The 27,866-nt window shown below is 39.2% G+C and overlaps 1 protein-coding gene and 1 long non-coding RNA gene across 4 annotated transcripts in view; one reads left to right on the top strand and one right to left on the bottom strand.

Moving 5' to 3' along the window:
• The window catches only part of ryk (receptor like tyrosine kinase), a 42,699-nt gene that overhangs the window by 10,293 nt on the left and 4,540 nt on the right, over positions 1-27,866 (top strand). The window contains exons 2-14 of one of the 3 annotated variants that reach the window (XM_044199201.1): positions 5,789-5,910; positions 6,029-6,128; positions 7,555-7,686; positions 9,749-9,805; positions 10,437-10,575; positions 12,715-12,815; positions 14,906-14,989; positions 17,810-17,935; positions 22,477-22,563; positions 23,512-23,581; positions 24,459-24,591; positions 26,754-26,863; positions 27,001-27,160. In XM_044199201.1, coding sequence (XP_044055136.1) covers positions 5,789-5,910; positions 6,029-6,128; positions 7,555-7,686; positions 9,749-9,805; positions 10,437-10,575; positions 12,715-12,815; positions 14,906-14,989; positions 17,810-17,935; positions 22,477-22,563; positions 23,512-23,581; positions 24,459-24,591; positions 26,754-26,863; positions 27,001-27,160 — 1,421 coding nt within the window. Of the gene's footprint in view, positions 1-5,788; positions 5,911-6,028; positions 6,129-7,554; positions 7,687-9,748; positions 9,806-10,433; positions 10,576-12,714; positions 12,816-14,905; positions 14,990-17,809; positions 17,936-22,476; positions 22,564-23,511; positions 23,582-24,458; positions 24,592-26,753; positions 26,864-27,000; positions 27,161-27,866 lie in introns of all 3 variants that reach the window. The other 2 variants (XM_044199200.1, XM_044199202.1) reach the window with 2 other exon arrangements.
• On the bottom strand, positions 8,739-14,886 carry LOC122877534. Its single transcript, XR_006378274.1, has 2 exons — positions 14,213-14,886; positions 8,739-10,540 (listed from the first exon to the last, which is right to left on the bottom strand). It is a non-coding gene; the product is annotated as an uncharacterized LOC122877534 (long non-coding RNA).

The raw sequence follows: 27,866 nt of genomic DNA, 5'->3' as shown, positions 1-27,866 counted from the left end.
TCATGGAAAAAGAGCATGTGATTGTTTTGTGTTAAATCCCGGTCAAACCAATGAAGTCTGGGAATCTTTAATTATTTTCCAACAGAGTCAATTTTAGGCATTGGCATCTTGTATAGCATCTCAAATGGCCTTTTTAAAAGGACATGTCCGACTTCTGGTTGGCAAGCTGTAAAGAATGGTTAGGCTAACAGAAGCCTTCCCCCTCGCTTGGATTAGTTCCACAGATTCAACTACTTTAACTCGATAGGATTGCTGTCAAGAATACGGAAGGGGATAAACTCAGAAAAGCCAAAGGTAAAGTGAGCACAAGATCAGGACAAAAAACAAGAAATCAGCCATGGAGTGCGACAAGGATGCTAACCCGCCTAGCTTTGGACTGTTCAATTTTATTTATAACAGAAGTTATCTCATTGCACTTTTCCTATAGAGCAGGTCTAGACTGTACTCTTTTAATATTATTTACAGAGACCCACCAAATCCCAGACTAGAGACCGAAGCTAGCTTACTGGCTAGTATTCATGCCAAGATCAAGTGGTTCATTCTGATGTAAAGAGTGACTTCTTTACGCCACACACTGAGAGAGGATACGAAGAAGGAATTGATTGAATTTAGATATGAGATTAACCAGGCCCGTGAAGACATTAGGGATGACTAGAAAACTACAACAACATGAGTGGAGGAAGCAGAGCAGCGTGTTGCAACTTGAACTTGAAGAGGTGCTTCTAATGACTTTAAAGAACAAAGTAACAAATAATTGTTTGTTAACTTAAAGGGACAGTTCCCAAAATCAAAGATAACAGTCTCTTTCCAGAAATCACGACCCTGTTAATCAAGATAATCCACAGATATGTTGTGAGCAGTTTCATGTAGGAACTGTTTTCTTTCTTCCAATAGTTCCTACATGAAACTACTCACAACAAGTCTGTGGATTAGCTTGAGTAACTATAAAAAAATCTAGATAGATAGATAGATAGATAGATAGATAGCACTACAGTTAAGAGGATAAATATGTATTTTTGATTTTGGGCTGAAGTGTCCCTTTTAAGTTTTTGTTTTCTTTTATTATAAGGCTGAAATACTAAGGTGGTCTAACAATTTGTGAATGTCCCTAAGTAGCATTCTTTTCCCCTCTCCCTCTCTTTTTGGGATGAGTGCGTTACGCTGATGCTCATGGTGCCCTTCGTGATGCGACAGTTAAAGGATGAGTTTGGATTTATTTATTTTTTTCAATCTGTCTTAAGACAGTTCTGATGCTATATGTATTGTACATTGAAATAAGATGGTCACTGTAATCATTCCTGCATACTGGATTCCTAATGCAACTCTAAAGTAAGAGATGGGCGACAACATGTATTCCAAAGTTCAGCCAAGGTTAATTTGAGACTTCAGCAGTTTGAGTGAGCCAAATCAGATGGGTAACACAGTCCGGGGAAACACAAAGAGGGAATTTCATACTAAAAAGACTAACTTTAGAAAATACATGCTTGATTTGCCAAACTCAGACTGCTGAAGCCTTATATTAGGTTTGGCTAAACCTAATGACGTGAGTATTCTATTGAGACAGACTTCTGCATGACGAGCGTAAACAGTAAACTGTAGCACTAATTTTACAGTTGGTGCTTATGGCTGAGAGTCACTGTGGGTCAAACTATGCATTAATGAAGCCTAGTTTTATACATAGTTATTATGTGCATATTGATTGAGGGGCTTACTGACCTCTTATTTAGGCTAATTCATGAAAATGTTTTTTTTTTACTGAAGAAGGATAGATTGCATACTGTAACATGTGAGGTATCAATATGAGTTGAAAATGACGATTGAATACAGTAATCATTTTCTTGAAAGGGTCACATAACAGATTTATTTGCAGGTTTATTTTACCAACAAAATTTGCTGTCATTTATTTCATGCGGTATGAAAGACAGCTTTCAAAATTGAAAATTCGTTACTGTAAACATAAAGCGTTTTTCTGTCATTGTTATTTAATCGTGGAAGTGTGCTAGAGTTGAGTGTTTTGAGATCACTGCAGGTGATGCAGTGTGTTCTGCCCTGGCTATCGTTAATCACTTGACACCAACAGAGAAATGGAAATGTCCAGCAGGAAATAATCTCTCCAAACATAACCTGCTGCCAAGTTATCTCCCTGGAATTCAAAATGATGTTGTTATTTTCCATTAGGCTTTAAGAAGACTGTTAGCATTAGAGACGTTTGCATCTGTAGCTGCAAACAGCACAGTGATGTAGTGAGGCACTTTATATGTTGTGACCAAACACTAACTAACAAGAATCTTGTTTACAGACACACCTTCTATTAATGCTGTTTCCCATTCCAGAGAGCAGAGAGTGTGAGTCAATAATAAAAATGCAGTGCATGGTTCAACTTCCTTAACCTCAGGAACCACTTATTCCCTGTCCTCAGTCTGTGTACACTGACAGGCTCCTGTTGCCATTCCTTCACAATCCTGTTTTGAAGTTGTTGCAGTTAGGGTGGATGGCTATGGTGCTGTGGGAGTGTCAAACTTGAACCAGACACACACAGGTCCTCTTTGGGCCTTCATGCCTGGTTGCGTAGTTTAATTGGTATCAAAGCAGTGTGGCCACATGTTGAGACAGGGAAGGTACAGTGTTGAGCATGAGAAAGGCAATTATTATAGGACTAAACTGTGTGTATATATATATATATATATATATATATATATATATATATATATACACACATGAGAGACAGTGCATAGAAGAGTTGTGCATTATGAACAAAATTTCAGATTTGATCACAATCAAGCACATGCATCATAGGATTTCGTATTCCAATTTTCCAGTTGCTTATTTAAGGCTAGGCCAAAAGTTAAAGATGCTGTAGTCAACTTTTTTTTAATTAATGGATCATAAAATGCGAAAGAAGTTGCTCATAGTGACGAATCCACACAGATTTTAGCATGTGTTATCACCTGACTCTGCAGTTTACCTCAGCTTTAGTTTACCACCTTTTATAGCATTGTTCAGCTAATTGTTTTGGTTTTACGGTCCGCAACTACTCTTCAACCAATCAACTGGTCGATCTGGGGGGAGATCTGTTATCTCTAGATTAACTAAATCGGCCACAGTGTCGCACTCTACCTGGTAGCCTAAATGGGCGCACAAAAGTTACACAACGTTGCCAAGCAAATGAATTCCTGCCGTTTGACCATTTCTTTTTCACACGTAGCTATCAAGTATGTCTATCAAGCAAATTTGCATATAGCAGCAACACACACACACCAGCAAGGATCACGGACAACGGACGTCCGTATAGCAACAAAGCTAACGCTAGCTGAGCTAGCGCTGCAGTATAAAGTTCCACAAAAAGCAACAGAAAAAAACTGTTAACAGCATCCAACCTGCTAATCTAGCTTGATAATATATGCATAGGCTAACATTTAATGTTACTGTGCGCAGTGCAGCTCATGCACGCACGCACACACACACACACAGAACGTTAATGTTTTGAAAAGAGGACAGCTATAAGGATTTATAGAATTAGATTTTTTTTATCCAGTGTTTGTTTATAGAGTTTATGGAGTGGTTGCTTGCCCGAGACAAAGTTGTGACACAATATGAGAACTGGGATATTATCATAGAGTGCATAAACAAAATTTCTGCAGCTGTACTCATCAGATTTCGAATACATTTAAAATGAGCTAGGTTACGTTTGACAACCCCTGAATTTTTTTTTTTAAATCTCACCACCTTTTTAGTAGTTTGCAATGCATGGTGAAATATGAAAAAAAAACTGGTGGCTGAGCCTGTGACTGTCTCAGATCCTTTCACTGCGAGGGAACTGTGCATGTTCACTGATTGTTTGACTGAACGTAGGCTACGCAGTGGACGTGAGCCCTGAGTGATAGACAGTTGTTGAGTCGCTCGAGCCTGCCCCTCCAACGTTAACCACAGGGTAGGACTTTGTATAGCAGCTTTCAGTTTGCAAGCAGTGTCTTTATCCATCTAAATTCTCAGCTCATTGGCTTATCCTTCACCAACGGTCGTTCTCAGTTCGGCCATGTTTCAGTTCAGTGAGTGGGACTACGTAGTCGGAGCTCTGGTCAAGCACTGAACGATTCGGCGAACGAATCTTTTGAACAAATCTCTTTAATGAACTGATTCTAACGATTCAGTACACTGAGAAAAACTGCTTTGCCACCACTACTGCTTGATGTGTAAATTAGCCCCTGTTTGCTAACACGTTTGCCATATCAACTTAAAATGCAGATTATTGCAAGTACTATTAGCAAAGTAAATGTAGGTTTAGTTACTGCCAGAAGCAAAAACTACAAAATAAATACATTAAATTATATAAATCATTTGCCTTATCTTTGAAAATATAATACTTGTACCTATTTTAACAAAGACTTATACACCTATGTTGCCTACACATTAATACAAATATGTCTTTTACCAACAAAAAAAAAACCTTAACCCAAGGTCAACATACTAGCTTTTTGCTGGAGCTTTCACCTTCATCCCATGGTCTTCATCAGCAGATGGAGTTTATCATTCATTGAGAGTTGAATGAAACTCATTTGTTATTTAACATTTATTATTGTGTCATGTGACTACTGAGATCATGAGATGTGGTTGAAAGCTCCAGAAAAGGTTAGTGTGTGTGGACATTTAAGATGTGTGTGTGCGTGTGTGTCAAAGATACCCAAGGAATCAACTTTAATGCTCAAATCTGTGTTATTTCACATAATCATATATAATAAATCATTACAGTAGGCAATATTATTTCATTATAATTTTGTAATTGTTTAACTGTACTTTTAATTTTACATTTATAGACCTAAATTTAATTTTAACCATCCCTTTTAGTGAAAATGAACAAAGACCAGATTCCTAAATAATGGAAAGGAAAGTCAGCAATCTTACTCTTGGCTTGGTTAGATACTAGTTTATGTAACACCCGTCCCCTCTCCGAGTTGGGGGAGAATGTTTTTAATTGAGCCAATGTGAGAAAGTCTATGAGCCGGAGCTCTGAGACAGCCCCAGGGTATTGGGGGAGTCTGGGCACATTCTTCCCTTCTCTTTAAACTAGATACTCAGAAACTGATAGACAGACCCCACTCTGCCAGACAGACACTTTCAAGGACTGATAGCACTGCCTCAGGACAGGGTTGGGGATTTCACCAGCACACGTTAAATTTTATGTCTTTTTGATGCAGCAAGAGCCAAGTGAAAACACTTTTTTAACTTCGCCTTTGTTAAAGTGAACAAGAAAGAAACAATACATACAGTGCCAACCCATCTGGTTTTCTGATGTTCATGCGCTATGGCATTTCATAAGCTATGCATTCGCTAAAGACTGAATGGTTGAACATTCAACAGAATGTGGATGTTGTATGCAAGTTCACTTTTTTTTTTTTATCTAAAGCATTCCAATCCCTTCCTCTTAACCCTTCCCTATTTTGTTTCCTGGATAGAAAATTGCGGTCATATTTTGGATGTTGTCTCACTTGAATGTTTTGAAGTTTTTCACTTGGGCACTAAGAGGTCTCAAGTACTAACAGATGTGGTTAGTCCATCTCTCTTATTGGGGGGGGAAACCCTCCTAATCCAAGCTGGCGGTTTGAATTGATATTTTACCATTTTCCTCAGGCATGCTTTGTGTGTGTGTCTAAATCTACCTCTAAATTACAGTTTGTTGTCTTATATGCCCAGTAGTGTTTTTTCTTCTCCTTGATTTCCAAACTATTCAGTAAATTGATCTCAACATTTTCTCACATGGTACAATTTTATGTCCTCTGTCCTCACACAGGCCTAGATGCAGAGCTCTACTATGTGCGAGACAATGTGGTGAATCATTATGCTCTCTCCTTCACTCTGCCTGTGCCCAGTGAGACCAACAGCCTTCACTTCACATGGCATTCCAAGACAAAGGTAAGTCTCAGCATCGGGAATTACTGATTAACCACTTCAATCCATGCTTACTTGTGCACACGTGCAAGGCAACCCATTTATGTGTTGACAACATTTATTCCTCCTTCTTTGTTTAAAGGTTGACTACCGGCTGGGCTTCCACATGGAGAACCCTGTTGCCATGAACCAACCACGGAGCAACATCTCCAGCCAGGGGGAGGTGCCCCGTGTTCCCTCCGGTTTGTCAAATACCAAACATCTTTTGCTGTGTCATACACTCATAGGGCTCCTACGTGTAGACTATATTGTAGACCTTCAAAAATTGTGTCAATAAATCCATATTTCTCTAACTTGTTGTCATCCAGGTAGGATGAGGGAAATTTAAAAAAAAAAAGTTTTAGTTGAAACTCTGTAACAGAACAGTTGTTGAAACATTGTTCTAGCTACTACTATCATGTAGGCTCCCACACTCTATTAAAGGAGTAATTTTACATTTTGGGAGAGAGATTTGCTTTCTGGCCGAGAGTTAGATGAGAAGATCAATGCCACTTTCATATGTCTGTTAAATATGACCCTGCCAGTTATCTTAGCTTAGCATAAAGACTGTAAACAGAGTAAAACTGCTAGCCTGTCTCTGTCCAAAGGTAACACAATCTGGCTACCAGCATCTCTAAGCTCACTAAATAGCACGTTGTATCTGTTTTGTTTAATCCACATTCCACACAAAAAACTGACAAGCGTAAAAAAACGAGTTTCATGGGGGGTTATGGGCCCGACTATTTCTTGGCCAGAAACAGTAACTTCCTGGAGTCTCTGCTGGTTGCCTGTTGACTGCTCAGGACCAAGAAATAGGCTGGCATATAATCTCCAGTAAAACAGCGAATTGTAGTTTTTACACATCGTTTTTTTGGTACAGATTAAACAAAATAAGTACAACATGTACAGGTGCTGGTAGGCAGATTTTAAATGCATTTCCCAAAACGTTGAACTTTTGCTTTAAACTCTGGTGGTGATAAAGTTGTATACAACATTGTAACAATTTTATGATTCTGCTAAACGCAACAAACATATTTAAATCTAGGGGTGGCGGATTTTTTTTAATCGATTTTTTTTTTTTTTTAAATTCATTATCATTAATGGTTTATTAATTGTTATATTATATAAAATTATTATTCATTACTATGAATTAATTATTTATAATTTAATTAATTTTATTTCTGTATTCTTATGGCACTAGCTTGATGAGAAGGAACAGCTAGATGGAGCAGTTTACTTCAAAACGTATTTTATTTACCACTTTTAAATGCTGAAATAAAACTCAAAGACTGACTGAGACGTGATGTGCATTGTTTTTGGAAATATGACTCATTATATACAGTCTCTAGAAGTGTATGATTCAACTTTTCCCATGGTCTAGTGTTGAAAAATAATAAATATAATAAAATCGGCACCCAAGTATCGTGATAGTATTGAATTGGGAGATAAGCATATTGTCCCAGCCCTATTTAAAGCCTGCAATTATATATATTAATCTTTACAATTTACTGATGTCCTACATACATTACCGATATGTAATTGCTGGGATAGATTTAAACCAGATATTATGCATTGCAGGAGACCAGGTTTCTCTAAATGACGTGTATGTGTCCGTCCGTCCCCCCACAGTCTTTAGAGTGGACCTCTTCTGTTCCGGCAAGGTAGATGGAGAAGCTGTTTTAACAGTGCAGCTCAGTCTGACCATCCATGCCAACAACTACACAGTGCTCAACTTCAAAAGGAGGAAAATGTGCTATAAAAGTAAGTATCTTAATAACCAGCTAATAATCTAAACAAATATGTGGTTAGAAGTACTCATCAAGAAACAAGGGCAACCTTACTTTCTTTTTCAATCAGTATCATTATTATTCCATCTGTAAACCTTTTGCATAGCAGACATCTTTACATGCCAAAGCACGGGTGTAATTAATAACAGTAATGATGGCTTCCAAATGTCTACTGAGAGAAAGGCCCATTGGGTTGACCCATTAGAAACTGTCTAGCACATACTGTAAGGATGCTTAGATAGATATTAAAAATATATTGTGTGTGGAGAATTTGACGGATTTGCTTAATTTTGTCAGCACTGTGTTAGATTCAGTTCTGTGCTATTTTCAAACTGCCTGAAGATAATTACATGTGGCCAAGAGGCTTCTTGCCATACGCCTCATGGAAACAAATGTATTCCCATCTTATTTTGAGCATGAGTGAAATTAGCAGCCATAAGACATTCTTTGTATGCCAGAGTGTGGTGCTCAAAATGTACGCTGAGCAATCATGCCTGTCAACTTTTTTCTTGGATTGTACCTGTAGTGTTGTAGCAGAGGACAAACAATGATGTATGCTTGCTGTTTTATAATCGCGCCCGGAGCTTACTGACTTATAGTCATTTTTAACTGCTGGAACTTTTCAAGTAACCCAGAAGCGTTTTTAGGAACTCAGGAGCTTAACCTAAAAAACCTATTTCAGGTTTTTGTACCTGGCCCTCTAACAAAGTCCCTGCTTGCGAGGTAGTCCTTCCCTGTCAACTAGGAACTATCAGAAGGATGAAAACTGGATGTTGTTGATTAGCAAAACACAGGCCATCGCTATTGCTTTTTATCTTGCATTTTCTTGTTTGTACTACTTATTGATATTAGGACTAAGGACTATTAGAACTCGAGATGGGAAGTAAACTTTCAAAACTAACTAAAATTATCAACAGAATGTGAAAAAAACTGTTTTGACGTTATGTCGAAGACGTCTATGTATTGTGTTGCAGAGATATCTACTGAAGTTAGCATGCTAACCAGCTAGTCATGGGTCCTGTCTCGCTCAGGCCTCCCTCCCATAGTTTCAGCTGGGAGATGTGTGCGAGCAGGGAGTTCGCTACCTTACACAAGCGCTCTTAGCTTTTTTTTAGTCTAATAAATAAACAAAATAAACTCACAAAATGTCAAGAAATTAAATATTTGTACATCTATTTGCCTTAATAAACCGAAAAATACAACCGTACACCTTCTGAATTCACATTTCTCTCTATTACGAGCTGAAATGCCTTGTTAACTCATCATAAAACACACTCTATTCAGAAAATAAAACTCACTAAAACCGTCTTGGTTAGTCTTTCCACTGTTCCAACAATCACCAACTCTGGTTTGGTCAAAATAAATCCTTAATCCACCGCGTTAGTTGTAACGGATATTCTGGCTCTGCACGCTGACGCTGCCTCTGATGCCCGACCTCGCTCCTCTCCCGCTTACGCCTCTCCTCTCCCCGCCTGAACCCGCCATGTCCCTGTCTTCCCCGGAGTCCTGCTCAGAGCCGCTGTAAATCACCTCGTACTGTATTCCCTGTCGTCAAACTGGCCCGGTCCAGCTGTGTTTGCTGCCCGGCTCGGGTTCTTGTGCCCATTCAGGTGCCCGCCAGCATTCCCCGCTGTGGTTTTAATTTCCTTTAAGACTTCACGTCACAGACACACATCTTTTTAAATTACATTTTGACTTTATCCAACAACCACATTTACTGAGTTGTTGTCATGTTGTATGCAAAAATGACATCCCACACTCAGCTGTTGCCTTTTAATGTGGCATCGGTCTGCTTTGCTTTATCTTTGGAGTTCGTGAGATATGGTGGAAATACACGTTTCTTTATTTCCTGGGTCTGTGTGATCAGACAGTGAAAACTTATTTCAACCTTTTGTCAAGTGCATTTTTAGTTTCATTAAATACAGGAGCTTTGTTTTTCCTTTCAGCATTACATACTGCACTGAATATCGTAGCTGTGTGAATGAAGTATGCCATTCAATTGACATAATTCTCTCTCCTTCTTCCTTTGTGAACAGGAATAGATTCTGACCCGAAGCTTCCCCTGAACAATAACACTCTTCCACGGCCTGACTGTAAGTAATCTCACCTCCACATCCTGCTCTACTTATCCCTGTCTGTCAGCTCTATGTATTGTCTATCATAGGTGGCATCATTCTGACAAGACAGAAGTTCTCTGTATAGCAGTGCACATTAGTCAAACCTTCCATAACCAAGACGTATGATTTCAGAGCCCAAAGAGAAGGATTCATTCTCCAATTAAAGTGCACTCTGCCCCCACCCCTTGGAGTGGTTGTCCTCTTCCAATGGGATTTATTCAGACTCTTTGTGAGCCCACTGCCCCAGTAACAAAGTTCCATTAGTGGGTTGTCTCCCTTCTGCTTGGGTAGGCCCGAGGAACCTGGGGCCCTCAAAGGCTTTTAGAGAGGTGATGAGAAAAGCTCTCAGACACTGGATCCTGGGCACAGCCTCTGCTATTCAAGGACTCCATTAACCCTAAGTGGAGTTCTTATAGTTTCACCCCCTTTCACTCGTGTTTATCTCATTGCCTTACCTCATATTTTTGCTCTGATTCTTTCATAATAGCAAATGCTGTTGAAGCTTTCTGTAATGAGGGTGTTAGTTTGTGTGCAGTGATGCACCATTTTCCAGAGTTTCTCCTTTGCTGTGTCTGATTGTTTATGTGTGGCTTGTTTTCATCAGTAGATGGTGAGACGACCCCCACCACCTCCACCCAGGTGTTCTATATAAGTGTGAGCGTCTGCTGCATTGTCATCTTCCTCGTGGCCATCATCCTGGCCATCCTGCACCTGCACAGCATGAAGAGAGTGGAGATGGAGGACAGGTTTGTTTCTTTAGTTTGTCCCGGTTCCAAACAGACCATAGTCATTGTTATATATCAGCTAAGCAAAATACAATTTATTAGATTGAAACTGATGAAAACCAGCACGCAGCGCAGCAGATTTACCGCCTTGTGCCTGTCACCTGTGAAAGTTAGGTTAGTATTTTCTGCAGAATGCTGCTGTTCAAAGACCAACAAAAATAGGTAATTTTATATCAAGTTGAAACCTGCACTTAAGCTTTCCTATTGTTCAGTTCCTGTTATCTCCACTCCAGATGGCTGTAAGCAGTTACGCAGGTTGTCAGATATCGATACAGGGGAAAACAGCCACTCCATAAAATCACAACATTTCGTTTTTACTCTTCGGTTTTGGAAAGTATTAAACAAAGAAGATACAACGATTAATTCAGAAAATAATCGTCTGATTAATCGATTATGAAACAAATTGTTAGTTGCAGCCCTAGTATTTTTAAAGGTGCTAATGATAACATTGATAGCATCCAGCCACTAGATGCCGCACTCCCCCTTCCATTCCATTCCAGTGGTTGCCAGATCGCTGCACAACCTGCATATTTTATGGTCGAGTAGAGTGAGACTCAGAGTCAGAGTCATATCAAGTGATGAATCTTTCGTGATAGAGTAATGAATTGATTTTGCAACATACATTAGCTGTACATTTAGGTTACTTTGTGCAGTGGTGTTTCATGTAACGTTATCTATGGTAATCTTAGGATATAGCTAGCTAGCTTTAGGTAACCCTTTTCCTTATACTAGAAGACATTAGGTAAATATTTACATTTTAATCCAAGAGTACAGTACATTAGTTGTTTTTACTAATATTATTTTTATTATTATTATTGTTGTTGCTATTAAGTGTTTTCTTGCTGAAAACACTTGGCCCGGACGGACCAGTGACTGTTCAGTCAGCTTTCCCTGCATAAACTTGTACTGGCCCCGGGCCACTGGTCATGTCGGACCCTGGCCCACTTCTAAATCCCCTCTGTTACGCATCTTTGTTATAACGTTACATTGTTTGAGGGAACTATAACGTTATAACTGGACGCAACCGTCACTAATGCTAACGTAGCTCCTCAGGGATTGACGCTGTTACTTTTCTAATCTTGACAATCTAACCGGTGACAACACATTAGTTAAGGTTGTAAGGACTATGACTGTCGGTAGTTTTTTTTCCCACACTAACTGGCAACTATACCACATGATACCAACGGCGTTATAAGATTGGCTAACAAGCCTTGTTAGAAGCAGGAACCAAACGTCAGACATCTGACACAGAGATAAACAAAACATTCATTTTGGACCTGTTAAAAATTTTTAAATGATTAATTCACAATCATATTTTTTTTTTATAGGAAAAGTGATACTTTTATTCCGCACCTTTCTAAAAGCTCTGTAGATTTTTTTTTTTGATTTTTTTTTAAACATTCGTCTACATAAAAATGTTATCAATATAACCTTTTAAGTTAGTCTATTATGAAAACTAGCTTGTCAATATATGCTTGTAAGATTGTAAGAGATAAAAGCGGAATATGGTCATCGTATCTGACCTGACTTTTGATTGAAAGCAGTTTAAAAATGATGTAACTGATGTAACTTCTCAATTACATTTCACAATATGCCTCAAATCACAAGGGTTAGTTTGAGTAATTGGAAAATTACTTTTTACTCTACATTACATGAATACTTCTAGTTCTTAAACACACATACTTCCCGATGTATGTTTATATCACAAAGTCATACTTACATTTACAAAGCATTGTCAGCAGTAAGTTTAATAACTGTACATTGTTTGGCCTCTGAAAATTGTTAGGAAGTTATGATGCAGCTCATGATGCTACAGTGACTTAGTGGTAACATAGTTCATTGGTTTTTCATTGGACAGTGCAACAAATGTTTCCAAGCAGCAGATTTACACATTACCAAAATCTTCACTAGCTAAGATATTCAGTTCTAATGGTACAACCTGATTTAGTAAATCACTAGTTTAAAAGTAGCTTGTAGTTATTAAGAACGTAGGAAGGACTTTACCCACAAACTTAGTAATGGATTTACCAATTGCTGGTGCAACCCAATCCAAGTGCCTCTGGATAACTACTCCGTCTTCTCCCTTTCTTTGTCTTTCAGTGTAAGTGACAGTGGAAGCTCGCAGGGCCTGTCTCAGCCATCCACCCAGACCACACAGTACCTGAGGGCTGACACTCCAAACAACGCAGCCCCTGTCACCAGTAAGAGATTTTAATCCCTCTCACAACATTACCCAAAGGCAATCGGTGACAAGATGCAACATCAGTTTGTGTTTCAATTTAAAAACACTGAAAAAATGTGTGGATAATTGCACTTAAAAGATGGCACCTAGAAGTCCTAACAAAAACATTCAGTCTGATTCAGTCTGCCATTGTGTTTTCTTTTCCTCTTCTAACACTGGCATCCGCAAATGTGCATGCTTTTCCAAATTCAATAATTGACTGTGAATGACCTAATTAGCTTAACTAGTATCATAAGATTGTAATGAGGAATATAGTTCCTGCAGTGATGTTCCCTTTCTTTTTGTCGCTACTACCCTTGTGACTTATTACTGTCTGAGCAATGTGTAAATGTGCTCGCCGTGTGCTTTGCATCAGACCAACTGTTCAGCAGTTAGAAAAGTATTTAGTAGTATTTTATATTGGAACTGGCCGAGACTGATCTACTCTCAGTTGATGTAAATATAGAACATGATGGGAAACACAGACATATAGTAACAAAGTTATAGTCAGTGCTAAGTTTAAACATTATACTTGCCTATCGCAGAACCGTGTTAGAACTTACTCACTTTTGCCTTTTAAATCTCTTACCAGTGTGACAGTGGATTATACAGTAAGTGAATCTCAGCTCTAGCACATTTCCTCCAATAGAGTTCTTTGTTAGTTGTTGTTGTTAGGTGGCAGTGTGATTACACACCCAGCCCTTGTTCTCTTGGCTGGCACCCTTTGTAATTATGGGTAAGTTTGTATTGTATTAGTGGAAAGTGGAAATAATCTGGTATGCTTTGCAATGTAAACATTGCAGAGAAATTTCTGTTTATCATTTGGCCTTTTAATTACAGTGTAAATAATAGGGCCATGAAATGAGATTCAGTGTTGCCATGATAAAAGCATTACCATTTTTACCATGGCAGCCTTAGATTTCATGAGATATGACTTTCTGACAAATATTTCTTGTATAAATATTGAGTCAGAAGGCTCTTTTCCTTCTCTCATCTAATATTCCATTTAATATTTTCCTATACCTGACCATAATACACCTTGTACCTATTGCATATTGTAAACCAACTGTAGGCTACATTTGTGGCCTGTTCATGTATGTTGGCCAGCAATAAACAAACATCTTTGTCAGTTCCATTTTAAAGGAATCGTTACGCTTATTCACTTTCTAGCGGAGAGTTAGATGAGAAGATCAATGCCACTCATGTCTGTCCATTAAATATAAGGCTACAGTAAGCAGCCTGTTAGCTTAGCTTAGCATAAAGACTGGAAATGGGAAAACAGCTGTTCTGTAAAACCACAACATTTCACCTTTTCATTTCGGTTTTGGAAAGGATTAAACAAAGAGATATAACGTGCCGGTAGGCAGATTTTCTTACCTTTTGGGCAGAGCCAGGCTAGCTGTTTTCCCCTGTTTCCAGTCTTTATGCAAAGCTAAGCTAACCGTCTACGGCTGTAGCTTCCTATTTAAAGGAAACAAATAAACGAAACATGCAAAGTAATCCACAAGCCTTACTTAAAGAGTAGTTTGTCAGTGAGGTTCATGGGTTATTTTCCTCCACATACAGTTTGGTAGACAGGCAGCTGTTCATACTACATACGGGAAGATATATCTGTGGAGAGAACCTCATGAAATAATGTTGACATTAATCTTGATCTCACTGAAACTTTGATCTCTGTGGTTCATTTTGGAAACCACTAGAAAAGCACACCAGAGGTTGTTGTGCCGTATTGTCAGTGTATGATCCTTTATTGCCCTCTTGTGGATACAACCCACATCTCACCTCCTGTGCATTTTGTTTGACCCACTTACCTTTTCCTGATGTCTTATGCTTTGATGAATGTGATTATTTGCACCACCATCCACCCGTTTTGTTTTGCCCAACTCCTGATGGGCAGGTTTACCCAACTTGCAAGCATGCCTGGTTTTTAGTGATGTTTTGTATATGAGCTGAAAATGTACTACTACAGTAGAATTAATTAATATGTAATTTGAGTGAGCTAACCATTAAATCAATTATTTCTCGCTCTCCTCCACCCTCCACTCCCTCACCCTCGCCTCTTGTCATCAGACAATCACCCTGGTTCTGCACCTATACTCCAGCTTGCTGCCTCCTCCTTCCAAAACCCCGGTGCCCCCCCTCATGAAACCAAAAGTAAGTTTCAGTGACGCTCCAGAGACGACTTAAAACTCAGAACTATACTATTTTGTCGTCATGTGCACCGTAATAATGAACATTGATACTTTAACCATGTTTTGTCCACAGTTTTCTGAACTATACACTGCTTGGATAAATACTGCATGTGGTTGCATTTCTGTACCCTCATGTCCTGCTTCTTGTTAGAGCATTGTGAGCAGCAGGGTATAGGTGCATCCTCATAGAAATTCCTCTTGGCTGGTTTAACCATCAAAATCCTGGCCCATGTATCTCACCTGCTTTTTGTCTTATCTTTGTTTGGCAACTTGTTGTGCTGTGTGTTGTAAGTTACACAGATACTTATTTAGGCATTTGGAATTGAACAGAAAAGTTGCAGAAAGGCGCCATCAATTAGTGCTGAAACAATATTTTAAAAATGCTGAGCATACTCTGGTTCTAGCCTCTATGCTGTCAGGCTTTGATGTTTTTCTCTTTTTTTATATCATTTTAAATGGAATATCTTTGGTTTTTGGACTGTTAGTCGGAAAAAACAAGTCATATAAAGATGTTATCCAGGGCTCTTAGTACTAGGGATGGATATTTTTACTATTTTCTGACATTTTATAGACTAACCGATTAATTGATGAATCATAAAAATAACTGACAAATTATTGGACAATGAAAATAATTGTTGTTTGCAGCAATTAAACAATTTAAGAAGAAAGGCAGACAGTGTGTTTTTCAGATGTGTTTAATTTCGCATGTGGTTAATTCTTAGTGTTAAGTAAAACACAGCTATTGTGATCACATCCTTTATTCTTAAGGGTTCTGTGTAACTCAAATTGATGATTAAACTCATACAAAACTTTTCAACATATGACGTTGGAGACCGAACAACCCCTACGTTTTGTTAGAAAGTATTAACAGTGCACAGAATATAACCAGACACAATAGAAATAAATATGCTGTATACTGTATTGTCCCCTAGTTCACATATGTACAGTTGCTCCTGTCATTACCAGTTTTTGTAGTGTTTTTAATTGTTATACTTTGTCCTCTGTCCTCTGCTGTATCTTAGTTGTTGAAAATAAATGGCAGTCTTAGTTTGACCTCAAGAGGGCAGCATCATCCTATACTGTTACTACTCCCTATACAGTTTACATGTATACATGCTACAGCAGAGACTTAAACCTTTACACCTTTAATCAAAGTACCTTATAAGTTATGTTGCAGTGTCTGCATCTTTAAACCCAGATGGGAACTGTTTTTGAGATTAAAGCCTTAGTTTGACCCCTCTGCTTCACTCTCATAATATCAAGCTCACATCTCAGGTTTTCTATGCAAAGTATCAGATGTAGCTCACAAGAACAAGAAGAGGCTGTTGTCTCCTGGAGGCAGATTGACTGTCATGGCCTCCAACTGGAGGTTGTTTATCAGTGAGTTTTCCACTGTCTCCATTCATCCACTGGTTTATCTACAGTCTGTCTAAGCAACTGTACACAGTTCAGCCTTGCAGAGTCCTCCTGAGTAGCAGTGAGCTGCAGACACAGGAGGTTAGAATGAATTATCTCTCATCACTGACATGTTGTGTACACACGGATTGTGTTGATATATGAAGTTTACATTGCCAAAGCAAGTGTGAAATTTAAAAATTACATAAAGAGAATCGTGATTATGCTGTTAGATATATACATATATATATATATATATATATATATATATATATATATATAATGACTCAAAATAAAATTGAAAAAAATTGTAGACTTGCAGTTAAAGAAAATAAAATAAGTGAGAACTATATAAACACTGCAACATTTTAATGTGAATTGTTAATAATTTTAATTATAATAAATTAAAAAAAAAAAAATTCATTTAGCTCTTTGAAATCTGAGATGACAGAGTTGAACTTGTTAAAGTAAATGCTCCTTATGTCATTGAATGTTTTCCATTGTCGGAGGAAGTGCATCTCTGTCTCAACCTCACCTGTGGCAATTTACACTGCATAAATTAGCCCAGCAGCTAGCGGACTTTTCCTCTTCTCATAACTTCGCAAACTACGTCTTAGTTATACCTTTTCTTACTCACCGTTGGTGAGTCACTGCATCCCCCGACAACACCATGGTTGAATTTCAGCATTACGTAACGTAACGAGTTGTCATCAACTCGAGTAACATTCACTTCACCTGTCTCTCCTCTGCCCCAGGGGAAACACTGCACTGCTGTCATCCTCTTGCGCTCTGGGATGCTGTTTAACGTTAATATTGTTGGATTACTATTTCTTATTTCATGGGCTATTTGGGATTTTTGGGGTAATGCATATAATAATAAAAAGAAATCTGTAGCATTCAAATACTGATTTGCACTTCAATTACCATGGCAACGATAGACACTTTGAAGCATTCGGGTCAGTCCTACTGTTTGTTCATCTCTGTGCAGATGCTGTGGGGAACTTTGTGTGTGTGTCTGTGTCTGTGTCTGTGTTTTGTGTCCAAACTCACTCATACCTCAGTAAGCCGGCAGCTAATGACAGTGAGTACATAGAAGGTTATGTAATGGAAGTGGAAGTGATGTAATAAAGGACTTCTCATGAAGTTGCTTTGATGCAACATGTGCAGGTTTACTGTACACGTCTTGCTGACAATGTTTCTTGAAATTGCTGGAGCTCTTAGAATTTAAATGAGGATTCTGTGTGTTTTTAGGAGAAACCTTTCTGTGAATAAGAGATGTGGCTCTGACAAAAGTGCCAATCCCTTGTCACTCCCTTTTGAAAATGTTTTGTTTACATTTGGATCATGTGTGCCTTGAATGCGAGCCTAGATTTTTCTGTTCTCACAGGTTACCCATCGCTCCGCATAGAGAAGAATGACCTGAGGAGTGTTACTCTAATGGAGGCCAAAGCTAAAGTGAAAGACATTGCCATCTCAAGGGAGAGAGTCACACTACGAGATGTCTTGCATGAAGGTATTTGTCTCTCTTGCGCCTTCTTTCCTCTGGCAGGTTGATGGACAGGTTTTTGATGGAGTGGCTGTAATTATTAACATTGCATATCACTAAAAACGTATTTAGACAGCCTATAGGTATGCACAGTATCTGTTGCCACTTGTACACCCTGTATTTATTAAGTTCTGAGAATTACCCTTTATAATTCTCTGAAGATCCAACAGATCAAAACAGTTCTTTGATAAAAGTGACACATTTATCAAACATCTCACTCCAACTACAACTAGGTTGTAGGAATATTTTTATCTTTTTAAAAACAAAAAAAAAACATGAATTATATAGAAATTATTCCTCAAAAATACAAACAAATCAGAGATGCACACAAATGGAAAAGAGCAATAAAACACTCATTGGCTGACAACAATCATAAAAACTAAGTGAGAATGAATTAGAGAGTTAAGATTAAAGAGGTCACATTTACACAGTGCATTCAGAAAGTATTTAGGCCCCTTTCACATTTGGTTATGTTGCAGCCATGCTAAAATCATTTAAATAAATGTTTTCAATCAATCTACACTCAATATCCCATAATGACAAAGTGAAAACAGGATTTTTGCTACATTGACATACTAAATATTCAGACCTAAAACTCAGTACTTAGTCGAAGCACCTTTATCAGCAATTACAGCCTCGAGTCTTCTATGAGTGTACGACACGACAAGGTTTGCACACCTGGATTTGGGGATTTTCTGCCTTTCTTCCCTGCAGGTCCTCTCAAGTTCTGTCAGGTTTGGTGGGGACCCAAGGTGGACAGTCATACTTTCTGAATACAGCGTATATAAACACATATATCTGATTATTATTTATGTCTTATGTGTTATGTTTTGAGTTTTTGGTGGACAGCAGAATTCATGGTTCCATTTATCACAGCAAGTCTTCCAGGTCCTGAAGCAGCAAAACAGCCCCAGACCATCACACTACCATTACCATATTTTACTGTTGGTATGATGTTCTTTTTCTGAAATGCAGTGTTACTTTTACGCCAGATGTAATGGGACACACACCTTCCAAAAAGTTCAACTTTTGTCCTGTCAGGCCACAGAGTATTTTCCCAAAAGTCTTGGGGATCATCAAGATGTTTTCTGGCAAAAATGAGACGAGCCTTAATGTTCTTTTTGCTCAGCTGTGGTTTTCGTCTTGGAACTCTGACATGCAGGCCATTTTTGCCCAGTCTCTTTCTTATGGTGGAGTCATGAACACTGACCTTAACTGAGGCAAGTGAGGCCTGCAGTTCTTTGGATGTTGTTGTGGGGTCTCTGAATGGCTGAAGAAGAACAAAATGGCCTAGTGAAGATAAGTTGAGCAAACTGTTTGCTAATGTTTATTCAACATCTGTTGCATAATAGCCGAACCTTATATGGATTCACATGTGAATTTGATACAGCATTCTAGTGAGGCTGACAGACGAAGAAGAAGAACAAAATGAAGACTTTGGAGTGGCCTAGTCAAAGTCCTGACCTGAATCCTATTGAGATGCTGTGGCATGACCTTAAAAAGGCAGTTCATGCTCAAAAACCCTCCAATGTGGTTGAATTACAACAATTCTGCAAAGATGAGTGGGCCAAAATTCCTCCACAGCGCTGTAAAAGACTCATTGCAAGTTATCACAAACGCTTGATTGCAATTGTTGCTGCTAAGGGTGGCACAGGAAACATCTTTGTATCAAAGATGTTTCCTGTAACTCTCGCCATGGATGTATGTCTCTCACCAGCACCGGTCAACCTAGCAAGCAGCACTGGTGGTCAACCTAACACACAGAGGTGGTGGTGGGCAGGGCATTCATAGATCCAGAATTTCTCAATGAGGGAGAAAGAGTATATGTGCTGCTAGCCCCCTTTTTTAAAAACTTTTTATGTGGGATAACCATGTTAAACAAAATATTAATCATAGCGGAGTATTTTTACATACTTTAAAACGTGTCTGGAGGGGAACTGTAAGATTTATACAGTTACAAGCTTCCATTAGCAATTGTTAACAGCTGCAAATAACAACTATCAAGGTTACCACTTTGGAAACAGGTGCAAGAAAAATTCAAAAGTTGCCGCATAATGTTGAGTCTGACAAGGTTAAACAATCTCTCGCGTGGAATCTTTGTGGAGTCTAGATCCTGATGCACAGAGAGTCCTGGACAAACACTTGATTTCTGTTTATTTTCAATAGCTTAATGAATGCGGTCATACAAGAATGTATGTACAAAAATGTATTTTCTTATTCATGAACATCCCCATTATTCTTATGCATTTGTGGGTCTGTGATTAAAAGGGAGACGGTGACCTATTAACATAAATGCTGTGTTTTTCCTGTAATGTATGAGCATGCCTCATCAGATCAGTGTCAGCGAAACCTTGCAATAAACCTAAAATAGCAAATGCTCGTTCTTGCTGAGGCATATTACATATTGACAGAAAGCCTGAGACATTGAAGTTTCTAAATCTCTCTCTCTTTGGCTTTGTATCAAAGATAAACACAAGTACTTGGCTTCAGTTTGGCTCCATCAGTTTTTCTCACTTTAGACGTTGGATGCTTTTGGAGACGATTCAGCATCGTTGTGGAGTGGTAGAACTGAACAAGACTGTATTTCACTTTCTGGAGATTTGCCCACACTGAGGTTTAGTGTGGCTGTGTGAATGATGTAATAGTTACCCAAGGGTGACTTCAGCACAATGGAAGCGAAAAGTGTGGGTGTTCTGTTTTTAAATGCCACTTAAAGGTCCTCTGGTGGTTTATGTTCATTGTTTCTGTCTAGAAAATGAGTCGGAGCATACACAGTACTCTGTTCAAATTATTTTTTAGCCTACTTTAAAATGTTACTGTTTACAATACAAAAGCTGTAACTGAACCCCTCCATCTTAAAGAAATATTCAAATATTTCTTTGCTAGCAACTTGGCTCTAGGAATGGCAGTCAGTTGGTCCACCACTTTGGTCCAGACTGAAATATCTCAACAGCTTCTGGATAGTTTGCCATGATATTCTGTACAGACATCCATGTTTTCCTCAGGATGGATTGTAATACATTTGGTGATCCCCTGACTTTTTATCTACTGCCACCATTAATTTTGTCCACTACTTTAGTTTATGACCAAATACCTGCAAAACAGCCTCCGCTGTACTTTGTGTTTAGTGTTAATAAGCAAATGTTAGCATGCTAACACCCTAAACTAAGATGTCAGCATATTAACATTGTCACTGTGTGCATGTTAGCATTTAGCCTAAAGCACCACATAGCATGGACTCTGAATCTTGTTAACCCAGCCCTAAGCTGGCCCTGCTCTCACCTGGCAACAGTTTGCTTGTTTAAGACATTTAGGCATCAACAAATATATCTTAATTTCAGTGTCAAACACAACCTCACCATGGCCTCTATGTTGATCAACAGCTTGTTCTATGTTCTATTTAAGATTATTGATCTTGCTATCTACTGTATCTTTTTTATCTTACTTGCTATGGATGTGACTAGCTTTTATAGATTGTGACTAATTGTACTTTGTAAGGGTGTGGTGATCAAACATGACTTTAAATGGGCAGTCGTTAAGGCTTTATGATACCTGTACCCTGCTCAGGAGACCTCATAATGTCACTTTGCCTTGTGCAACTTGAGTTGTTGTTTTTATCAAAGCTGCTGGAAACGTTCACTTTGATATTGCTTTTTCCTCAAGGGTGTTTAGTTAGTCTTTGTCAGATTTATTAGAGTCTTATTAATCACCTGTTTCAATCAAGACCTACCTTGATGTAAATATTGGTGCTAGGTAATACAAACTAGCTATAAGGTTCAAAGTACTGTAACTATGTTATCAGGATGCTCCACAGCCATCTGCAGGTAAACACACTTGATGTATGTGGATAACTTGCCAGTGCAGTCAGTTATTCACATACAGATCCTACAAACAAAATGACAGCAAATGCAACAACGCCTACAAGGCCATGTCTCAGGGGCGGTTGAACCCTGAGTTGGGTTCTGTTTTTGGGAGCCAGCAGGTCCAGACAGGCTTGACAGAGAAGGTAGGGGCGGGAGGGAGACAGTTACACACTAACCCTGTTGTTGTGCTTCATCTCCTCTCCTGTTGAAACACAAGGCAGAGTTAGCCTTAGGGCTTTGATTTTTTTCTAAGCTTATGTTGATGGTTTATCTTTTCAAATGGCATTTTACCTCAAAGTCCTGGAGTAATGGCCTGATAGTTTAGACAAAGAAGATGATGAACGTGCTCATTTTGCCTTTCCACGTTGTATGTACTTCTGAATCGTTCTAAGTGATGTAAAGTCCTCTGAGCTCCAGTGAATCTCTCTTGTTTTGGCTCTTGTCTCACTGACATGAGCCAAAACTGCCTAATCCCATGAAGAGACAAAGCATTTAAAGCAGAAGCCTGTCCATCTCTGTCCACAGATCAGCCAGGCATGGCAGCCTGTGAGTGAGGTGACATTTGGATCTTTGCACATGATGTCTCTGGCTGTATCTCTCCTGCCCTTTTCCTCTAATAAAAACCTGTGGTTTTGTCATTGACAGGCACGTTTGGCCGCATCTTCCATGGCGTGCTGCTGGATGAAAAGGACCCCAGTAAGGAAAAACAAGTCTTTGTGAAGACAGTGAAAGGTATGCGCTCCATCCCGGCTACAATGCACAGTTGAATGCACAGCTGTCAAATAAATTAAAATATTGACAAGTCAGGTGTGTTGTAAGTTTTCCCATCTCTCATATTAATGTGCAACTCACTGTGGGTAAGTATGTTGGTTGGGAAAGCGAACACTGCAATGCTCAATGAACGTCACCAGACCAAAATATGATTGTAATGCCAAAGACGTAAGACAAATGACGAAGGTCGTTGGACTGAAAGATAACTAACAGTTCAGTAGACAGTGTGCAGTTTTTGATAGATTTTTTTTTTGTGAGCCCTAGTGGTGAGCCTCGTAGATTGTTAGCCAAACACTGTCTGTCAGAAATAGTAGTTGCTTTCTAATGGCTTCAGCAGATGGCCATATATGGTTCCAGTCCCGTAAACAGGCACACAAATTTGACAGTTAATTAATTATATGTCTGACTCATGCTGCAGAGTTTGCATGCGAGTAAAAGGACTCCTTTATGTAAGACTGTCAGGTTCTTTGTTAGCGGCATGTGTCAGCTTTATCTGCCAGTTGCCTTCTGACCTCTCTATTCTCTCATGTTGACTCAGGGAGGGGTGGATACCACTCAATGAACAATATCCTAATGCCAGGCTTGGCTTTGTTAAACTCTTTACTTCCTCCTCATGTGCCTTTTGGGAAGGGAACGACACTGCTTACCAGACGATGGCAAAGCTGCATACACAGATTAAAAATTGGACCTCAGTGAGCTTGGCACAAGTCAGTTTTCCTCTGAAGTTTCCCACTACAAATGACTGTTGGCAGAGGAATGTGTGCAGGGAAACAAATAAAAATCAAAGACTACATTAGATATCAGAAATTATATCCTTAACTTTTCAACTTTGTTACTGCACATGTCACTCTAGTTCTGCCAGATTGCTCTATTTTTTAAATCAGATTTTGTCTTTATAAAATTCTTCAGATCATGCGTCTGAGGTGCAGGTGACCATGATGTTGACTGAAAGTTGCAAGCTTCGTGGACTTCATCATAGGTGAGTTGAAGCAAACACAAATCGCAGTTTTTTTAAACTGATTTCTTTTTTGTGGCATTTGCCTTTATTTGATAAAATATCAAAAATTTAAAGCTAGAATAAAATTTTAATAGAAATAATGCCAAAATACTACATAAACCCAATGTGGTATGCGTCTTAGACCACTAGGCCATTGTCACATACCCAAATATTAAACACAAGACATATGTTAGTTTCTTTATCGCCAATGTTGTCCACTTTTGCAACAGTTTCAGTTCTTAATGTAGCAGTAAAGATTCTGGTTTGCTCCTAACCCAACACTGTATTCCGTCAGAGCATTTCCTGTGGTCGTCTTTTAAATGGCTCGGTTTGAACACTGACGAAAGAACACCACATTTTTACACATAGAGCACATACTGTAACATAGACTGAAGGGAACAAAACATGTTTTCCGACATAAATGTAACACTCACAAATTGCACTCTTAACTTTCTCTGGTGTGGCTTTTATAATACAATCATTTATTTAGCAAAAAGTAGTCTCACTTTTGATAGTGGAGTCACAGTCTGAATGCACTGAATTTCGTTTAAAATTACCGGAGCATTAGTTTAGCAAATTCTGCCCCAAATTTATCAGGAGGCTTGGACTTTCAGTGTACTTTCTTGTGGAAAAGATTGTCGTCATGCTAGCCCACTACCATCTCTTTCTTCTATTTGAGGTCAGCAATTTGATAAGATCTTGTCGACACTTCCTCTTCCACAGTCTGGCAATGGTTTGGATATTCCCTGACAACATGTACTTCCAAGAACCCCTTTGACGCGCAGCAAACTTCTGATGTACATGAACATTATATGTAGATGCTCTGTTACACACTGTTCCTCTTTCTCTCCACTTCCAGAAATCTGTTGCCCATAAGTCATGTGTGTACAGAAGATGGAGAGAAGCCCATGGTGCTGTTGCCTTTTATGGCTTGGGGGAATCTCAAGCTGTTCCTGCGGCAATGCAAGCTAGCTGAGGCTAACAACCCACAGGTGAGGCTTCAACTCAGCATAGATTTGGTGGAGCTAAAAACGCGAGCTATTAAGATAAATACCTCAATGCAAGTCATGTACGGTATTGGATAGAAACATTTATTAAGCTATTAAAATAAATCCCCCAAATTGGAAGAAAGGTCAGATTCTATCCTAGAGTGAAGTCTGAAAGAACATTTTGTGTGTTTGCAGCAATCAACACGAAGTAACACCTACCAGTAACTACTGTTTACACTAAGGACTGTTGATATAGTCATGAAGCCGGTGCTCAGGGCAGAGATTTTTATTCACTATGTAAAGACAATCAGGCTTTTGTACAGGTTAACCCCAGGGAGTCTTTGATGTGCTTGGCAAAGCCACAGCACAGATCCAACCAATCAATCAACCCCAAAATACAGATGTAGCAAACACTTTGGAATCACAAGATGAAGCTTGCCATCCATTTGCATGAATCAAAACCGCTTTGTAAAGTTTCAGGTAACACATCAGCACCTTCGTTCTATGCAATCTCATTATTTAGTTTTGGCAGTTGTAGGAGACAAAGACATTAAGTTGTGCTGCTGCAATAAACTTCGAGCTATAAATCAGAAGTGTATAAGTACATGGGAGATAAAGCTCTCGGGAAAGCACTGAGGGAGCCCAATACTATAGCGTGGCATTCATTTTCAAAGTCAACATCTGGTTTGGAAGATAGAACAGTGAGAGGGGGAAAAATGGGTTGAGTGTTGACCTTTTCCATATTTGTCATTTTTCCACTCACAGCGAAGTTGTGAGTGGAAAAATGACAAATGTTAAAAGTTACTCTGCATGGTGAATACAGAGCTGTCTGGTACCAGCTACACACATCTTGCTTGAGTTGTTGACTTAATGTATGGTACTGTTACTTCAGGAGCTCTCTTACAAGGCAAGGTTGACTTTTAAACTATACAGGATGTTTATATACATTATAGGAGCTGTCTCACTTTGTTACCAGTCAGGGGTCTTTTCTCTGCGCAGTGTTAAGGCTTTTCCATTGTCTGCACGCCCTTCAGTAGCTTCAAGCACAAAACAAACCATTTTCTTTAATGTCAGACTCTGCCTCAAACCTTTTACTAAGGGACTTTCTGAGTCATGTTATTCAGATTGTTTTCACTCTGAAGCATAAGTTATTCAGCAATGTTAATAAAGTAATTTTAGATTTCAACGCAAGAGTCTACAGCCATGTTAGCGGCTCTGTGAGGCTGTACTTAGGCACAGTGGTGCTTTGAGCTAAATGCTAACGTCTGCATGCTAACATGCTCACAGTGACAATACTAACATGCTGATGTTTAGCAGATACTAATGTTTACCATGCTCAACATCTTAGTTTAGCGTATTAGCAAAAAAAAAAAAAGTTTAGCATGTTAACATACTGTATGCTAGTTAGCACTAAACACAAAGTACCTGATGATGGTGCTACATGAAAAGTTAAGAGATCACCAAAGTTATTACAGTTCATTCTGTGGGCCACGTGAATGTCTGTACCATTATTTATTATTGCAATCCCTCCAACAGTTGTTGAGACATTTCACTCAAAACCACAAATGTGAACCTTATAGTGGCACTAGAGGAAAGGTCAGAGGGTCACCAACATCCGTAGGATTTGTCTTCTTGGTACAAGGGATATTTGTACCAAAGTCATTGCAATCCATCAAATAGTTAGTTAATAGTGATATTTCATTAAAAGCCAAAAACGCCAACCTGCTGGTGACGTTAGAGGGCCGATGGACCAACTTTGCCATCCCTAGAGCTTTGTTGCTAGCTAAAAACAGGTGTTTTGCAGTGTAAGAGTTGGATTTTTTTTCCAGCATTATTGACATTCGGATAATTATGTAACCAACTACCTTTTGAAAAGTGTGTTTTTTCTTTGAAGCAAAGCCTTTTTCAAAGCACCAGTGTTAGTTTAAACACGTAGTGTTTTTCAGTTGACTAGCATTACACTTGCATTTAAAGACTGAAAGTCTTTGTTTATATAACTCCCATCTTTGACCTATAGTTTACATTGTCCCAATTTAAAGGAAAGAATTTGACACAGTAAAGTCACATCAGCTGTGGTCTCCTGTCCCCACTCCCTCCCTTTTTTTGTTTTTCCTGTTTCTGCTTCTCAACTGCACATTGTCTCCCTCTCCCTCATTTCCTTTCAGGCGATTTCTCAACAAGACTTGGTTTACATGGCCATCCAGATTGCATGTGGAATGAGCTACCTGGCTCGCAGGGAGGTCATACACAAAGACCTCGCTGCCAGGAACTGCGTGTAAGTGTCCCTGACCCGGCTCAAAGCTGTCGTCATTTGTCCTCAGTTCTTCCCTGTAGCTTTCAGGTGATTTGGTTTGGAATTTAATTACAAAAAAATAAAGACTCCGACTTTTCTCTCGTCTCCCCCTCTGACAGCATTGACGACAACATGCAGGTAAAGATCACAGACAATGCCCTTGCCCGAGACCTATTTCCCATGGATTACCACTGTCTGGGAGATAATGAGAACCGGCCCGTCCGCTGGATGGCCCTGGAAAGCTTGCTCAACAACGACTTCTCTAGTGCGAGTGATGTGGTAAGAACTGCAGTACCAGATATTCAGTTTACTTCTTGCAGCTTAACTGTGCAACCCTATATCTGTGGACAGTGTATTCACCATAAATAAAATAACCTAAAATAATCTCTCAAGGATTTTTAATAACTAAAACATTGTTCAGGGGACATGACACAGAGATGCTGATGCAGGAAATGGCACCAATTGTATCTACGCCATTCTTAGACGCTTGGTCAGGGTGTCAGAGGGAAGGGAGGTACAGTGTTGAGCACCATGTGTCTCTGGCTCTTCCCTCTTTCCTGTCTCAGGATAGCAGAGTGGGCGCGGCGGACACAGTCGGGAAGCTCAACAGATCCTTAGAGACACCACTCAGACGTGCCCCCACCCTTCCACATACCACTTATGGTCCCACCACTTCATAGCAATCACTCCCTTCCCCTGCACTTACAGTTAATCAGAAGCCTGGCATTAACAACCAACTAAGCTTTAGGGAAAGTCCAGACAAGTACCTGGAGCTGTGTAGCATCACAAGAGCATCACACATGCCAGTGTTGCGCACATAAATGCTCCATACCCTTATGTCAAGAGTTACACGTATTGGATATCAATCTGGACAGGATGAGAAAGTGGCTACTGGCAAGTTCAGGCCTTGTTGGGAAAGTTGGCAGTGGCCTGGGTACTGATGTGGGAACACATCTCCATCACTGTGCCTTGTGTCCTCATTCAC

This window comes from Siniperca chuatsi, linkage group LG6 (assembly GCF_020085105.1).
Source record: "Siniperca chuatsi isolate FFG_IHB_CAS linkage group LG6, ASM2008510v1, whole genome shotgun sequence".
NCBI classification, from domain to species: Eukaryota; Metazoa; Chordata; class Actinopteri; order Centrarchiformes; family Sinipercidae; genus Siniperca; species Siniperca chuatsi.
This window is presented reverse-complemented; position numbering and strand designations above follow the sequence as displayed.